Here is an 18,056-nt window from a genome sequence, read left to right as displayed (position 1 = left end):
TCCACAACAATAAAACACTCACCTCCTATCGAAACAAAAATTGAAACGAACTCAGATTGTTGAAGAACCCACCGTCACACGATCCTTTCCTATTCATAACACATATAAAAATTAAATTTCCAACTAATTCTTTCGTAACAAACATAAAAAAGAAACAAACAATTCCCCCAACATACATATCCAACAATGGAACTTAAACCTTACCCAACACCACGAAATCACACAGGAATATAATATTAGAGAATGAATTGAAGAACAGAGATTATGAGCAATTTCGGCTTGGTAATTGGTAAAAGAAAAAAATTGAGAATGAAATATTTAGGGAAAAGAAATTAACAAGAGCAACAAAATTTCAAATTGACCCCACTATTACCAGTGAACAACACAGACAAAAAGCAAAAATAATACTCCTCCACTTGCACACACTTGGTTCCAAATACAGGACCAAAGGGTAAGCTAACACCTTACCATTGAACTAACAGGCTCATTCTATTACAAGTTAACCAAAAATCATATTTAAGCCAAATGAACAAAGATAGGCCTAGGAATAAAAATAACATAATTTTCCCAAATGAGACTATTAGACCCATAACCTTAAACACACACTCAGAACACTTAACTATTGAAGCAGATACTTAATTATGACATAATTTAACAAATCAGAAATTCATATTTTTGGGGCGTTATATGTATATCGGGTCGGATTTCGAGTTGGGTTATGATATATTCTATAACAATTTGGCCCCCACCTTATTGAAGAAGAGTTATAAAGTGATTCTTTTAATTCAGACTTACACGCATGCATCGTGTAATTGGGAGTTTACTACATAAGTTTTAACTCGAAACTTTACTGAGTAAGTTTTGTTGTCTGACAGTGTGGTACAGAAGTTAAAAGGTTATTGGGAAATATTTGAAAGACCGTGAAATTCTCAAAATTTCGTAAGTAGAAAGCTGTGATCATAAATTAACAAACCGTGAGAATGGAGTTACGATCGTAAATCAACGAACTCTTAATGAATTGTTCATGATTGTAAATAAACAAACTCTTAATGAATTATTTATGATTATAAATCAATAAACTAAAGTTGTGATCATAAATCAACGAGCTTTAAAAAATTACAGTTGTGATTGTAAATCAGTGAACTATTTAAATGGTGTTGCGATTGTAAATCGGTGAAACTCTTAATAAAATGGTCATGATTGTAAATCAATGAACTGTAGCTGTGATTGTAAATCAACGAGCTTTGAAAAATGAAAGTTGTGATCATAAATCAATGAACTGTTTAAATGAAGCTGCAATCGTAAATCAACGAATTCTTAATGAAGTGTTCATAATCGTAAATTAGTGAGTTTTAAAAAATGAAAGTTATGATCATAAATCAATGAGCTATTTAAATGAAGTTGTGATCGTAAATCAGTGAACTCTTAATGAAGTGTTCATAATTGTAAATCAATAAAGTGAAGCTGTGATTATAAATCAGCAAACTTTAAAACTAGTATGAAGCAAGGAGAAATATCGCACAGCACACATAGGTCTTCTTGAAAATAGAAGTTCTGTTTCCTAGTTTTGAAGACAGTAACAATAAAGAACCATGTGCATGCAGAGAAAGATATATCGAAAAGCTAAATAAATTAGCCTTTAACTGTTTGATACAGCTACTTCATGATTATATGAGCAATGTGTGACTTTGTCTGAACCAACTAGATCTGAAATGTCTGAGTTTAAAAAAATTATTCAGAACAATACAAGCAGTTATGAAAATAAAAAGTACAGAAATGAGAAGAATTAAACTAGAATTAACCTATCCTCAAAATGACTATACACAAATAAAGCAAAAAAATTATCTGAATCATAAGGTGAAAAATTTAAGGTACTTGCAAAGTTTGTGATGATAACCTCATATTCTTCACCAACCTTAACTTTAGTGAAACCCACTGGCTTTGGTTCCATGGAAAGGAAAGAAACATTACCATTTTCTTGCATATGCTCGTCAACATTCTCTTTTAGAGGAATGAACTCAAAATACCCAATATTAGGAAGCACACATAAGTAGCTAACTCAAGAGGTAGACTTGGATTGATATTTTTGCAATTCACCCCTTAGAAGAATTGTAATCAACACTTATAAGAGGCACATCCGTAACATAATGCCTTGACCTTTTCAGATAAAGCTCCCTGGACCTAGTCATGATCCCATAAATGTATTTAACATTAGGGAACAACTCTAGTATTAATCCATACCAATTACTTGATCTTGAACATTTCTTCTCAATCAAATCAGCTGTTGAAGTTGGCATGCATGCAGAAGATAAAGCAACCAAGGAGCAGACCATACAACATAAGTTATGCGGATGAAGTATGAAGAAGCAGATCAAGCCGCACTTACAACACACAAAGTACATACAGTCCAAGTTATGTGGATGAAGTATGAAGATCAAGCTACTGTAGTATTTTCGGATGAAGTACATGCAGCTACTGAAGTTGATGTTACTGTTCAATTTCAGTTTCATTTTGTTACTTTAAGTAATATTTTGTAACTTACTTAAATTAGAACTAAGTAGGTAGTTTATTTAATGTAATTGGGTGCTGATAAGATTGATAGATCAGCTTACCTAATTGTGCAAGTTGATTTGCAAGTTGCAATGTGCAAGCGGTGCAAGTAAGTCTAAAAATAGTAAATATGTTAAAGCTGACCAGCTTATGACTGGTATATGTATTGACAATATGCCATCTTTTTTAATCAATGAATTTCAATAGAAATAATTCAAAGAAAAATACTCTCTCAATTTTTTCTTTTTTTGACCAAGTAAAATTCTGTTTGTTGATCCTACAAATATTGAGCCTTTTGAAGCTCAATCTTCCTTTATTCTTTATCCGGATTAATTACGTTGTTGCTCAAGTTTTGATTGAACTTCATACTTCCTCCAGATAAAGTGCTCCAAAATCCCATCAATTGGTATCTAGAGCCTTATTCTTAGTGGACCTGTCATTTTCAATCCTTAGAACCATGTCTTCATTAGGATTCTCACCAGTGCCACCACCAGTCTTCAATGGAGAAGGCTACCATATTTGGGTAGTGAAAATGAAGACCTACCTACAGGCATTTGACCTATGGGAGGTGGTCAACTCAGATGTTGAACCAGAACCACTCAGAGCCAATTCAACAGTGGCTCAGATTAGGCAGCATACTGATGAAAGAAGAAAGAGGCATAAAGCTATGTCATGTATCCAGAACAATATATCTGATGTGATTTTCAAAAGAATCATGGCTTGTGAGTCACTAAAGCAGGCTTGGGATAAGTTGAAGGAAGAGTTCCAAGGGACTGAAAGAACAAGGCAGCAACAGCTACTGAATTTAAGAAGGGACTTTGAAAACTTGAAGATGAAGGAGGAAGAAACAGTCAAGTAATATTCAGATAGAATCATGGCTGTAGTAAACAATATAAGGCTACTTGGAGAATAATTTAGTGAAGCAAGAATTTTGGAGAAGGTGATCTCAACCTTACCTGAAAGGTATGAGGCAAATATCTCATCTCTTGAAGACTCGAGGGACCTGACCAGCATATCCTTGACAGAGCTGATTAATGCTCTTTATGCTCAAGAGCAAAGGAAAGCAAGTAGACTGGAGGAGCATCAAGAAGTAGCCTTCCAAGCCAAAAGCAAACCAGCCACAAACTCCTCTGCCTACAAGGGGAAGAAAACCTGGAAAGATAAACCTAGAACAGATGGTGCAAGAAAATATCCACCTTGCCCACACTGCAAAAGGCTAAGTCATCCGGGTGAATTATGTTGGTTTAGGCCTGATGGTGTAAAATCTATAAAAAGATGGGCCATGCAGACAAAGTTTGCATAAACAAAGGCAAACAGAGGCCAAATCAACCTCAATAGCCAAGAGCTGAAGCTCAAGTAGTAGAAGAAGGTAGTGACCAAGAAGAGCAAGTCTTTGCTGTCTCTTGCTTAGCTGCTAAAAGAAAAGCCACAAAAGGATGGCTAATTGACAGTGGATGCACAAACCATATGACTCAAGATGCTACTATCTTTAAGTCAATTGACAAAAGCTTCAAAACAAGGTTGAAGATTGGAAATTGACACTTCATCAGAGTAGAAGGCAAAGGAGATGTGCTGATAGACACTCCTACAGGTAGCAAACTTGTCTCTAATGTACTTTTGGTGCCTGAAATAGATAGAAACCTGCTCAGTATAGCTCAGTTGCTAGAAAAAAGGCTACTCTGTGGTGTTCAAAGGCAATGAGTGTCTAATCAGTGATCCATATGGATCCAAGCTCATGATAGTGACTATGGTTGGCAAAAGCTTTGTGGTGGACTAGAACAAGGGCGCAGACAGTGCCTATACAGCTACTCAGGATGAATCCAAGCTGTGGCACAAAAGACTTGGCCATGTCAACTACAACTCAATGGCTCAGCTAACCAAAGAATATTTAGTTGAAAACTTCAGTAACTTAGTTGAAAAGGAAGAAGTTTGTAAAGTATGTCAGCTAGGAAAACAAGCTAGACTACTATTTCCTACAAACAAAGCCTGGAGAGCTTTTGAAAGACTCCAACTTGTACACACTGATGTGTGTGGTCCAATAAAGACTCAATCTCTGAATGACAACAGGTATTTCATTTTATTCATTAATGATTACTCGAGATATTGCTGGACTTATTTTTTGAAAAATAAATCAGAAGTGGCTTCAGTAGTTTTGAAGTTTAAAGCTGCAGCAGAGACTGAAACAGGTTGCAAGTTGAAGACATTGAGGTTTGATAATGGGACTGAGTATACTTCATCCGAGTTATATATGTTTTGTGATGAAGCATGCATCAAACACCAGCTCACCAACACTTATACACCTCAACAAAATGGTGTAAGCGAAAGAAAGAACATAAGCTTGATGGATATGGCCAGATGCCTAATGTTTGAAAGAAATTTGCCTAAGACATTTTGGGCAGAAGTAGTTAACACTGCTGTTGACCTCTAAAACAGGCTCCCAACCAAGGCTTTAGCTTAGAAAACTCCATTCGAGGCTTGGTTCAGGTTCAAACCATCACTGTTCACCTAAGAGTCTTTGGATATGTATGTTATGCTCATGTTCTAGCAGCAAAAAGAGACAAGCTTGCTAAGAAAGCTCAACCTGGTATTCTGGTGGGCTACAACAGTATCAAGAAGGGTTATAGAATAATTGATCCTTCAACAAACAAGGTCTCTGTGAGCAGAGATGTTGTATTCGATGGGAAGTCAAGTTGGAACTAGGATAAAAATGAACCAGAAACTGCTGCTGAAGATTTGGTGACAGATTAGACTGAAGCTGATGAAAATGGTCCTGAAATAGACACTGATAATGAACCAGTCAGAGGCACTAGACCATTGGCTGAGATTTATAAAAGAGCTCATGTGACTGCTATTAAACCAAGCTACTTTGAAGAAGCTGAAGCTCATCAAGGCTGGAAACAGGTAATGGCAGATGAAATCAGTATGATTGAGAAGAATCAGACCTGGAAGTTAGTTGAAAGACCACTCAATAGAAAAGTCATTGGAGTGAAGTGGGTGTTTAGAGCCAAGCACAATATTGATGGAAGCTTGAACAAACTGAAAGCAAGGCTAGTTGTAAAAGGGTTCAGCCAAAAGTATGGAATTAACTACTTTGAAACCTTTGCACCAGTGGCTAGGCTTAACACCATAAGGCTGCTAGTTGCCTTAGCAGCATAATTGCAATGGAAAATCCATCAGCTAGATGTGAAGTCAACTGTTCTCAATGGATTTCTTGAAGAAAAGATATATGTTGAGCAGCCTGAAGGCTTCAAAATTGTTCGTGAAGAAGACAAGGTGTACAAACTGAAGACAGCGTTGTATGGCTTGAAACAGGCTTTAAGAGCCTGTTATAGTAGGATCGATGGCTATCTAGCTAGCCTTGGATTTGAAAGAAGCATCAGTGAACCTACTTTGTATGTGAAAAAGCAAGGTAGTGAAACTCAACTGATAGTGTCTCTATATGTTGATGATTTGTTAATAACAGGAGGAGACCAAGCAGTGCTGACAGACTTCAAGTGTAAAATGCAACAAGTGTTTGAGATGTATGATTTGGGAAAAATGTCTTACTTTCTTGGCATGGAAGTATCCCAAAATCAGCAAGGGATCTTCCTAAGTCAGAAGGCTTTTGCCTTAAAAATTCTAAACAAATTCTCCATGCTGAAATGCAAAGCAACAAGTACAACAGTTGCCATTGGAGAGAAACTATCAAGCCAAGGTGATTTTGAAAAGGTTAGTGAATCAACCTATGGAAGTCTAGTTGGATGTTTACTCTATTTAATTGCCACTAGACCAAACATTATGTTTGCTGTAAGTTTACTTTCAAGATTCATGCATTGCTGCAATGAGAAGCACTTCCAAGAGGCCAAACGAGTGCTCAGGTACATCAAAGGTACTAAGAGCTCTGGAATGCTATTTAGCAAAGTTGAAAACATGAAATTAATTGGCTATGCTGATAGTGATTGGGCTAGATCGATAGATGATATGAACAGTACTTCAGGGTATCTGTTCACCCTTGGTTCAACCATTTTTTACTGGACTTCAAAGAAGCAAACTGTTGTTACTCAATCAACTACTAAAGTAGAGTATGTGGCAACTGCAGGAGCTATCAACCAAGCCATTTGGCTAAGAAAAATAATGGCCGATCTAAATCAACACCAAAAGGAAGCGACAGAGATCAATTGTGACAAACAATCTGTTATTGCAATTGCAAAAAATCCAGTGTTCCATGAGAGAACGAAACACTTGAAGATCAAATTGCACTTTGTTAGAGAGATGGAGCAAGCTCAAGAAGTGAAGCTGATTCATTGCAGTTCTAAAGAACAACTTGCTGATATCCTAACAAAGCCCCTTAGTGTGTCAAGATTTGAAGATTTAAGAGCCAAAATGGGAGTTTGCAGCATGCAAGCCAAGGAGGAGTGTTGAAGTTGGCATGCATGCAGCAGATAAAGCAACCAAGAAGCAGACCATGCAATATAAGTTATGCGGATGAAGTATGAAGAAGCAGATCAAGCCGCACTTATAGTACACAAAGTACATACAGTCCAAGTTATGTGGATAAAGTATGAAGATCAAGCTGCTGTAATATTTCCGGATGAAGTACATGCAGCTACTGAAGTTGATGCTACTGTTCAATTTCAGTTTCATTTTGTTACTTTAAGTAATATTTTGTAACTTAGTTAAATTAGAACGAAGTAGGTAGTGTATTTAATGTAATTGGGTGCTGATAAGATTGATAGATCAGCTTACCTAATTGTGCAAGTTGATTTGCAAGTTGCAATGTGCAAGCGGTGCAAGTAAGTTTAAAAATAGTAAATATGTTAAAACAGACTAGCTTATGACTGGTATATGTATTGGCAGTATGCCATCTTTTTTAATCAATGAATTTCAATAGAAATCATTCAAAGAAAAATACCTCTCAATTTTTGCTTTCTTTCACCAAGTAAATTTCTGTTTGTTTATCCTGCAAATATCGACCCTTTTGAAGCTCAATATTCCTTCATTCTTTATCCGGATTAATTATGTTGTTGCTCAAGTTTTGACTAAACTTCATACTTCCTCCGGATAAAGTGCTCCAAAATCCCAACATTAGCCAATTCAGGATTTAGCTTTCAGCAATTTGGCCATAGCAGACTGAACAAAAGGAGAACTGATTCGACTTGTGAGGACCCCTTCTCTTATATCATCACAAAGCTCTTCTCAAACTTGCCCACATAAAAGATGGCAGTACAAATATTAGTGAAAATCAGGACCAAATATCACATCATCAGGGTTGCAACACTCAGACTGCATTACTTTCATCGCTTTTTTGAACTGTGAATTACGAAAGCCATTGGTGGTTGTAGTTTCAGCAAACAAACCCCATTTTTTCTTACTCTGCTTGCTACTATAAATGAATTGCAAAGCCTTACCATTCTCAATAGGAAATTCTCTATTTTTGAAAATAAAAGAAGAATGGTATATTTTGCAAATTAATTTCTATCAATTCATCATTGAAAGGCATAAATTTGGGCGCTGAGAGAAATGGTTGTTATCTATTTTTTCGGTGAGAATAGGGGAAAATGACCATCAGCAACTCACTGAATATAAGGCTTCAAGTCCTTGTGAGTGACGAGAGGAACATAAGCCTTGAAGCTTTCAAGGTCAATTCTGCCATTGAGGCCCATATTCTGCAAATACTCGACGCATCCATTTTCTTCCAAATCATCTTTAAAGTTTCTTTTTGAACATTCTCAACATCTTTGGTCATTACTTCGAAATATGCTATAACCTTTTCAACGTCTAGAATTTCCATCTTTTCCAAAATCGTTGAAACTGTGACTAAAAATAAGAGAAGGCAATGAAATGATCACTAGCTAACTTCCTATTGAAGAAACTGATTGGAAAGCATGAAAAAAGAAGCAAATTACTAACAAGACCTCAAAAAAAAGTTTTAAACTAGTTTTTTCCCTTTTTATGCAACCAAGTACAAGCAAGATGGAGCTTGGACATGCTTTGCCCTGCCATAAAGAGAACCAGAAGCCGACACTGAAAAATTAGCAAAAAGATAAAAGAATATGAGCCAAAGAGCATATCATATAAGACACATAGAAAGAAAAAATGGGTGATATAGATATAAACTCCCTATGTTCAAGTTGATTGTACTCAATCTGTATACAAGGCTACTAATGATAACAAGTACACATGACATGATCGGGTAAAAAACAAACCCCAAATTCACCAATTCTCTACGGTTACAGGTGTAAACAATAGGTTGATATTTACTATTGTCGTTGTTTTCAAGCTTAATGAGTCAGATGATATCTTTCCCCTGTTTTTTCTGAAAAACTAAATTACAAGAAGATAAACTACAGTTAATCCGAACTTCACCATATCAGACTTGAGAACCTCGTAGAGATGAGCATAAACCAACTCAAATGGCAATTGGAGGCAAATGATACTTAAAATAATGATAACATCATTTCTGAATCGTTTGAGATAACCAAACCATTCATATCTTTGCAATGCTTCTTTCTTTTTTGTTTTATCAATTCCTAATTTTTTTACAAGTTCTAGGGAAGGCTGCAGTGAGTTCCACTCAATCCCAGATAATTTGTATCCTTGGCTTGTGCTGACTGAAAAATTAAAATACCATTTGGATGAAAGCGCAGAGTTTTTACGTTCTCAAAATTGGAAAAACAACAAAGCCCACAATACTATGCTAATGAAGAAAGTAATGAATACTAGCAATTTTAATGATCTGGATAAATCATTACACACTAGAAATTAAATTAAAACCAAAGATAAGAAATTCAACAACTGATAAGACAATTATAACTTCCAAGATGAAAGAGAAATGGTGAGGCTTACCCAAAATCAATCAACTGTAAGATAAGCCCAAATGTAGCTAGAAAAATCATCCAACGTGTATACATACCAAGAAAAGAAAAATAAACTACAATCTTTGCCCAAAAATATCAATAAATTTCATCAATTGGTTAAGCTCTATCCTATGATGTTTTTAATCTACGAATGATCCCATCTTCAAAATTCTAACAGTCCCGGTCGCTAGCATGCCAACAAAACACAACAATAGTAACTCAATTAGGTTTCCTATTCTCTTTTTGCATTTGCTCCCCTATTCCATCTCTTTCCATCATTTTACCAAACACTTTCTTTACATCATCAACTTTTCCACACGAACATTTATTTCTGACATTTTATCAAACACATTCTTTGCAAACTCTAGACCATCACAACTAGTCATATATGAATCAACACATTTATGATGAATCAAAAAACAACAAAGCCACTATTCTCAATAAAACCTAACCCTTGATGTAACACCCCAAAAATATATAGGTTTAGATAAAATAAATTACTAAGAAATGGCTTAATCTTGATGGTTATGTAGTTAGCATATTTGCTTAGATATCCAAGGCTCAAATCACATTTCTCCTATTTTCTTTTCTTTTTTTAGCAACCTATGACTACCCAATTGGTTAACAATCCACTCTCCCTTTACATACCAAGTCTGAATCACGCCATCCTTCTCTATTTCCAATTTAAATTCTGCAGCCAAGGGGTAATTTACTAAACAACCTCTAAAATTTTGAAAACCCTAGGTATTTAATCCTTGTTTTCCTAATTACCCTAAAATTTTAATTTCTTTCCCAATACAATTAGAATTTTCTCTCAATCCCTTTCTTTTATCATCTTATTTTTCTCCTCTTCTCCTATTCTTTTGCATCACATCTTTACTCCATTGATAAGAATTATCTTTTTGCCTTTTTTAACCTTTTTTTATCATTTTGGTGATTACTGTCAATAACGCCCTTGTTCTTGCCAAGAAACGGTAAGTGAACCTTAATCCTATGATTTGTTTCCGTAATTTCACTGTATGAATCTCCAGCCTTAATCTTTAAGTTCAATTAATGGATCTAATCGAAATCTTGTGACATATTTCACAAATCTTAACAAACCTTGAAAATAATCTCGAATTTTTGCATAAATGTCGTTTGAAGGACCAGATTTAGGTATTGCAGACCAGATTTGAATGAAATGGACTTTGCTTAAGACTCTGGTGATATGTGTGTGTTCTTTTGCAAGTGAATCAAGATAAAACTAAGCCTAGGATAGCGCCATATAGCCAGTCACATGGGCATGTGGGTTATCCATGTAGACAATACGACCATGCCTCTCCCGGAAAACCTAGGATGTTTGATTCTCACATGGCCTAGGACCCCCATACGCCTCTGTCACCCCTAAAGCTTAACTTTGCATGTTCCATAGAGTTACAGTCAGTCACACAGCCTAGACACACGATTGTGTACCCTATCCACATGGTTCAAGGTTTCTCACACGGTCCGGTCACATGGCCGTGTGTTCCTTGTACCTCAAATTTTACAGTTTTGACCCAAAATTTTATGTTTTGATTAGTTTAGTCCCTGATAATATGAATTATGTTAGAATCCATGATGGACTGCATTAATACGGTATTTATATGTATATATATTCACAAATTATGAATAGTATATATAACTATTGTATCTATAATTGGGATCATACGTACAACATGCCTTATGTTACTGTTAATCTGAATACATGAAAAGCATGAATTTTTCTACTGATTTTTCATGTTTATTACATTAATTGCTATCATATTGTTTTATATTAAATATGTCACATTGCATCGTATGGGATGGGACGATGTGATTGGAGGAAGTTTGACAGTTTATATGCATTTATCTGTTTTGCTGTGCATCCACAGCCAAATGCATATTCTATTTGCGGGTATTACTGTGTATCCACAACCAAAGGCAGATTCCAACTGCGGGTTTATGCTGCGCAATCTACAGCCAAAAGCAAGTTTCATTTGTAAGACTTTTTGCTGTAAACAGCCAAAGGCAGATTCCATCTGTGGTGACTTGATGTGTGTCCACAACCAAATGACAATTATTATCTTCGAATCAGTAGTGGCTTATCCACATCTTGGTGTGTTGGAGAAGGAGTTCAGGGGAACTCCTGTTATGGCTAGGGGGAAGAGAAAAAAGTTTTTTAGGGGTGCCAAAATTAAATTTTAATTTTTACGATAGTAAAAATGCAATTTCACTATTTAAATAGCTTATATCTTTATAATTTTTAATGGATTAAATCAAATTTTTATCATTTTTAGGGGGCCAAAGTACAATTTTACTTTATTAATTGATTTTTTTTAAAAAATTAAAGGGATGAAATAGAAAATTTTCCATTTTAGAGGATATCAGGGCCTCAGCCAACCCCTTGCCTACACCCTGGTTTTGGTGTGCAGAAGTGGGGTAGGATCTGTTCTGTTAAAAGCCAAAATTGTATGGCATCTTTATAATCATGTGCATACAAATTTGGAAACTCTACTATGGTATATATATATGTATATTGTGGGCAAATCTAAAAATTGGTTATTCTAAAAACTATTGTTATGAGTTTCGTTATATTAATGATGGTTGCATTGAAAAACCAATACTCGGGATTGTTGTTTGATTGTGATTATGTTTTGCAATATTATTTAATGTGACTTACCAACTGTTTGCACTGATTTTCTTGTAAATGAACTCATACTGAGTGTCATAGCTCACTCCCTCTTAAGATTTCATCCTTATAGAAAACTCACAGGGATAGGACGCGGATGTGACATCCGGAGGTCTTGACTCGGAATGTTTTATTTTATTAAAGTACTTTAAGATTATTTTTATTCAGAAACTCTATTATTTTATTTTAAGCTATGACATGAGACTTAAGATTTGGGTTTATTTTATTTTGCATGATATTCAATATAAATTATTAAGAAATCATGTTATGATTATTGATTAGTATGCATGAACCCCGATTGTTATTAAAAACAAACATATCACTTTTCCGATACTAAATTAGAATTAAGATTTTGAGGAATAACAAAAAGGTTTGTAACTAAATGTTATATTAAATTAAACAAATGTTTTAAGATGACAGTTTTCAAAACTTGGATAATAGTGTCAGCCTATCTTGATAACGAATGTAATCTTCCATAACATTTAAGTCAGGTTAAAGAGATTATACTAGATCTAAAGATTGTCAAGGAAATTACAACTCACAGACAACAACATTTCCCAACCAATTCATTCTCAAAAGGTTAAAGATTTATGGATGAAACACTTGGTATGCATATACATAAAGCTTCTTTGCACAAAATAAAAATTGATAAAATTATTAGAGCTTTCTTTGTTTTTTTTGGTGGGAGTTTCTGACGTTGGGGAAGGTGCACCATCACTCTCATCATTATTTTCCCCTTGTTTTTTTTTTTTTGCCACAACCAGCGGACCTCATGTCCATACAAACACCCAAAAGAGATTTTACTACCAATTTGCAATCCGAATTCAAATTACGGACCCCATGCAAATACCGCATAGACTGAATAATTAAAGAGAGAAGAGATTTAAATAGTGTAGAATATTTCAATACAGTGGTTGGTGTTGAGGATGAAGGTCGCAACGATTCAGACCACGCCCACTGCATTATTGTTGATACAGAATTTAGTTGGTAGCTGAATTGATTAGTTAATCTTTATTTTGATATTTAGTTGATTAGAGTATGGAGAAACATGATTTTCTTGTGAAAAACGAGATGTGATAAAAAATGAAGTGTCTTTGTAGAATAGAACCTCTTTAAGAATCTTTAAAAATGATATATTCAAGTATAAAACTAAATTTCCTTTCCTTAAATTCATTTCATAAGCATGTTAGAAAGAATTGTCGGCTTAAGGTGTTTCAAATTTTGTCATTATTCAAGGGAAAATTATATGTCATCAGATTGATTTTAAATCTTAATTGATCCGGTCTTCATTTCATCATTTTAATTTTTTTTTACACAATCAGAAAATATTTTAAAAAAAAAATTACAAATTTTATAGCCTTTTTTTTTACCTTTATATTTTAGGATACAAAGATTAAATGAAAATTAGAGATTTGGATAGTTTTCCATATCTGACAGAGTGAAACTTGCGATGATGAATTGTAGTCCAGATCTCTAATTAAGAATAAAATATCTGGATTATGAGCATTTTAGAAAATTATTGAAATTAATTTACTAATTCATTATAGTTATTGAATATTTCCAATAATCCATACTTGAATAAATTATTTTCATTAAAATTCTAAGAAATATTTTGAAAATAGTTATATTTTGATAAATATAGTTTTCTAAAAATTAGGGCGTATAATTTTGAAATAAATATGACTCATCTATGGAAAATATTGGAATTAATTATTAAAATTTTATTGTCACATCAATTTAATTAAGATTGTTTATTTATACTATTTAAATTTGAGTGCGAATATATTCAGATTTTCAAACTCTTTTCATGTAATTTCATTTTTTTTTTTGGGTAAAAGGAAAATTTCGAAGCAATATTGATGGGATTGAAAAGTGAATTCGAAAACTTCGATGATAAGATGCATATTATCTCCAAATAATCTGCTTTGTACAGAATTTAGAACCCTTTTTTGTCTTCTTTAGCCCTAATAGCCGACTCTAGATTTCCAATAAATAATTTTCGGGGTTCAGAAATCAGCAGCCATGATCATTGGTTATGGACCAATTCTAATAAGATAAAGTTTGAACAAAGTTTTTCAAATGGTATTGAAATGTTGTCCCAGTTGATTCCCTGGATAATGTTGAGGCATTAAAATCTTCTCAGCAGTGTGGTTGGCAATGAACTGTTTGTACCAAGTTGCTGATCCTCTTGGTGTTCTCTTGAGAGTGGTGAAATCAACATGGTGAAGGCCAAACCTAATTGTAAATCCCAATGTCCATTCAAAATTGTCCAACAAGGACCACAGAAAGTACCCTCGTACATCTGCTCCTTTCCTGCTTATTCCATCAAACATGTCAAAATTATAAGGATATTTATCTCAAATCCTGGGTTTGTTTGCATTTCTTAAGATGGTAGTATGGTACTGAAAATATCGACAAAATTATTACCTCAAAGCTGCTGCAAGGGCATCCAAGTAGCCACTTATGTATTCCACTCTGTTCACATCATTGAGCGTCTTTTCTGTAAGGCTATCCGACTTGTCATTCTCACAAAACCCTAATGAAAGAACAACCACAATCATTGATAAAAATGTACTGGTTTAATGCTAATGAATAATGATAACACTTTAAGTTCTGTTTTTCAACTCACCATTTTCTGTAATGAACATTGGGATGTTATTGTACCTCTCTTTTACGTATGTTATTATCTTCTCCATTCCTTGAGGATGAACAAATAACCAATCAAGTGCAGTCTACATGGAACCAAATGCAAAAATTAGTGTTTTTCTAGGAAACGGGAAAGTTGGGTATATGTTGAAGTTACATACTGATTCACCTATGAAGACCCCATTTTTAGTAGCTGTTCTTAAGGCAAAACCTTCTATTTTGGTATTTCCTGGTCCTTGTTCACACACTGAAAACATGCAGTCTTTTGTGTAGAAAGAGGTGTAGTGATTAATACCAATAAAATCAAGTCCAGTACTGTTTAGTTTCTCCTGGTCATGATTTGAAAATGAAGGCAAATTGAAGTCAAGGATTTCTTGCATTTCTTTAGGATATTTCCCCATTATGATTGGATCTAAGAACCTGAAGTTGTAAAGAGTCAAAGCAAGGCTTGAAAGCTCTTAATTTCATTTCTGAATGTTTGATTTCTTACCAATTCATGTAGAAAGCTTGGGCTCTCTCAGCTGCTTGTTTGTCTTTTAAGGAATTGCTTATAGGTTCATACCAGATGGCATTCATGACAATTCCAATGCTACCTCCTTGTTGTTTCTACATAATTACAATGAAACAGTATGGCTTTTAACATTGAACTATGTTTCTCAGAGTTTGAGTAATTGAATTTACCTGATATTTGGTTCTGTAAACATCAACAGCAGCTGCATGTGACAAGATGATGTTGTGGGCTGCAATGAAAGGCTCTTTTTCAGAATCCCCGTTACTGCAATTCCCAAATGAGCTTGAACAACGAGAAGGTGGGTAAATCCCTGATCTATAGCCCCTTATTACTGCAACATTAGGTTCATTGAAGGTAGTCCAATACTTCACCCTGTCTCCAAAATATTTGAAGCATATATCTGCATGGTACTTAAAGTCTTCCCTGAAAATGTTCAAATCTATATTGATGGTAGCCAAATGAAGATGGAATAGCAAGACAAGGAATTGTAGGAGATTGATTGCCACTTACTGTACTTGGGAACTTAACCATGCCCCATATCTATTTTCAAGTTCTTGAGGAATGTCGTAATGAGTCAATGACACAAAGGGTTGGATCCCTGTGACACAAAAAGTTCAAAGATCCTCCGAATACATGGGAGATACCTGAGTAACATAAAGGGGAACTAGAGAGAGACCTTTAAGGAGAAGAGTGTTTATGAGCTTGTTATAGTGATGGATGCCAGCTTTATTAACACTTCCAAATCTTCCCTCTGCACAAGTCATTTTGAGATTAAGAGACTTAAAAGAAACAGCTATGACGAATCATGTTAAACTCATTCGTTTTCATGAAACAAAACTCACTAGGAAGGATTCTTGCCCATGAAATGGACAAGCGATAGCTGTTGACCCCAATGTCTTGCATCAAATCCAAATCTTCCTGTTTCAAAATCATATAAAACTTGCTCATTTTCATGGAACATGTTTAGATATTTGAAGAAAATGCAGTCTTATTTTGAAACTATTGCCTGGTATAGATGGTAATGATCAACAGCTATATCTCCATTGCTTCCATCCAGAATATTGCCTGTAAACCCCCCCCCCATAACTGTTTTGAGCACCAAAGGAACAACAGATAAAACACATGTGCATTGAACTTTGTATAATATGAGTAATTCTAACCAGGCTTGTGAGTGAAAGCATCCCAATTGTTTAGGCCTTTGCCATCACTCAAGAATGCTCCTTCAAACTGGGAGAAAGTTATGTATGAAAACATGATAAACAATCCATTAGTGGCTAAAAACAAACTGTAAAAAGAGACTGATAAAAAGCAAAAAAGGAACCTGATAAGATGAAGAGGCTGTTCCGAACAGAAAATTACTGGGGAACGGGGATGCATTTGGATTCCCCTGTAGACACACTGGATAACATAGTAATGCTATAATTGTGAAACACATCTCTAGCACAAAGAGTGAGAACTCCATAACAAGAGAACAGAAGCTAAACAATAATCTCTGCTGCTTCAGTAGTTTAGTATGAGTAGTCACTGAAGAAAGCTTGGGGTGCCAAGTGACTGATGCAGGAGGAGAAATTTAAACATGAGTATCAAATACGAATCATATTTTTCATGTCCATATATGCGCATTGAGAGGACATATATTTTGAAACAAAAATAAAGAATTGGAGCTTGGAATTGGCATGGAAAGCTAGTGCCAAGAGAAAAAAACTGAGAATGACAAAAGCCTAAACAACAATCATTGGCGGAACCAAAACTACACTAAATAAAGTTATCTAAGCCTAACTCTTGCTCATTAGCAACTACAGAATCTCATTTGAACAAATTTAAGCAAAAAACCCCATAGTGTAATTAACATATTTCATTCCACGGTTTTCTCCTTCTTTAAGAAAAGCAACAATTTTGGAACTACATGAGATTTTTCTGATAAGGTGACAATCGAGGGTATCTTAGACTTTGTCTAGTCTTAATCTCGTTTCGGAGTGCAGTTTCTTATATGGAATTCATGCATTCGGGAGTTCACTTATAAAAATCGAACCCAAAGTAATTTCTTTATCTCAAATTCCTGTTCTTTTAACCATAAATCAATTTCAGCAGAGGTTGCTTAAATAGATGAAGTTAGACAAGGAGTTGGGCAGACATCCAATAATGGAGAAACAGTATCAGCACTAAAAAAAGAATAAGAAAACACCAAAAAGATACAGTTATGTTGACAGGGTTGGATGCGATGTTGACGAATCTTATAAATGGAATAAAAATAATGATTAAATTAACATAATAATAGAGAAAAAGAAGGGGAACGCAATAAATTATGATGTAAACAGAATATATAGAGGGGAATCGCATCCTTTTAAAATTCCATTCACTCCAAACAATCATTTCCATATTAATAAACTAAACAATATCTGTTTTAAGAAATGTTGTTATAAAATTTAAAATAAATATAGAATCAACAAGAGAACATTCACATTCAATAATCTTTAAAATCCCTCTTTTTATAAGGCTTAAAAAACCATAAGTTACAAAGTACTAAAAACTAATATTAAGGTAGTTTATACATGATTTAGGGGTTATAAGATAATGAATTTAGGGGTTATGAATATTCATTTTTTATACAATAAGATAAATTTGGGAGGGGGGTTATGGACATCCATTTAACAATGGATTTACAACACTCCCCCTTAGATGTCCATCAATGAAAATGTGTCTTATTAAAACCTTATTAGAAAAAACCTTACAAGATAAAAATCTAATGAAAGGAAAAAGAGTATACAATCTTCTATTGCAAGCTGACTCGTTAAAAACTTTTATTAGGAAAACCAAGTGGGACAAA

At 34.5% G+C, this 18,056-nt stretch overlaps 1 protein-coding gene and 1 pseudogene across 2 annotated transcripts; both read right to left on the bottom strand.

Annotated features, from left to right (window-relative positions):
- Positions 1-1,639: 1,639 nt before the first annotated feature.
- Positions 1,640-11,422, bottom strand: LOC107963107 (jasmonoyl--L-amino acid synthetase JAR4-like; annotated as a pseudogene).
- Positions 11,423-13,945: 2,523 nt separating this feature from the next.
- LOC107961977 (beta-glucosidase 46) lies at positions 13,946-17,278 on the bottom strand. 2 transcript variants are annotated; one of them, XM_016898173.2, is made up of 12 exons: positions 16,551-17,270; positions 16,390-16,456; positions 16,236-16,294; positions 16,072-16,147; positions 15,906-15,980; positions 15,740-15,827; positions 15,400-15,652; positions 15,209-15,324; positions 14,880-15,138; positions 14,702-14,804; positions 14,500-14,608; positions 13,946-14,385 (listed from the first exon to the last, which is right to left on the bottom strand). In XM_016898173.2, the coding sequence occupies exons 1-12, from the start codon at positions 16,689-16,691 to the stop codon at positions 14,148-14,150; spliced, it is 1,584 nt and encodes a 527-aa protein (XP_016753662.1). In that variant the 5' UTR covers positions 16,692-17,270; the 3' UTR covers positions 13,946-14,147. The 2 variants fall into 2 exon arrangements, 1 of the variants encoding a protein (XP_016753662.1); XR_005928834.1 differs by lacking the exon at positions 13,946-14,385 and having other exon boundaries at positions 14,563-14,608; positions 14,888-15,138; positions 16,551-17,278.
- Between the last annotated feature and the right edge of the window lie 778 nt (positions 17,279-18,056).

Source organism: Gossypium hirsutum, chromosome A06 (genome assembly GCF_007990345.1).
Source record: "Gossypium hirsutum isolate 1008001.06 chromosome A06, Gossypium_hirsutum_v2.1, whole genome shotgun sequence".
Taxonomy (NCBI): Eukaryota; Viridiplantae; Streptophyta; class Magnoliopsida; order Malvales; family Malvaceae; genus Gossypium; species Gossypium hirsutum.
This window is presented reverse-complemented; position numbering and strand designations above follow the sequence as displayed.

What these genes read in the sequence shown, in the direction of transcription:
- LOC107961977 (XM_016898173.2), bottom strand. Translation starts at nt 16,691, where the DNA reads ATGGAGTTCTCACTCTTTGTGCTAGAGATGTGTTTCACAATTATAGCA. An exon ending in TGCTTTCACTCACAAGCCTG is followed by an intron (nt 16,295 to 16,389) that starts GTTAGAATTACT and finishes GGGGGTTTACAG; the next exon opens with GCAATATTCTGGATGGAAGC. An exon ending in GCCCTTGCAGCAGCTTTGAG is followed by an intron (nt 14,386 to 14,499) that starts GTAATAATTTTG and finishes TGGAATAAGCAG; the next exon opens with GAAAGGAGCAGATGTACGAG.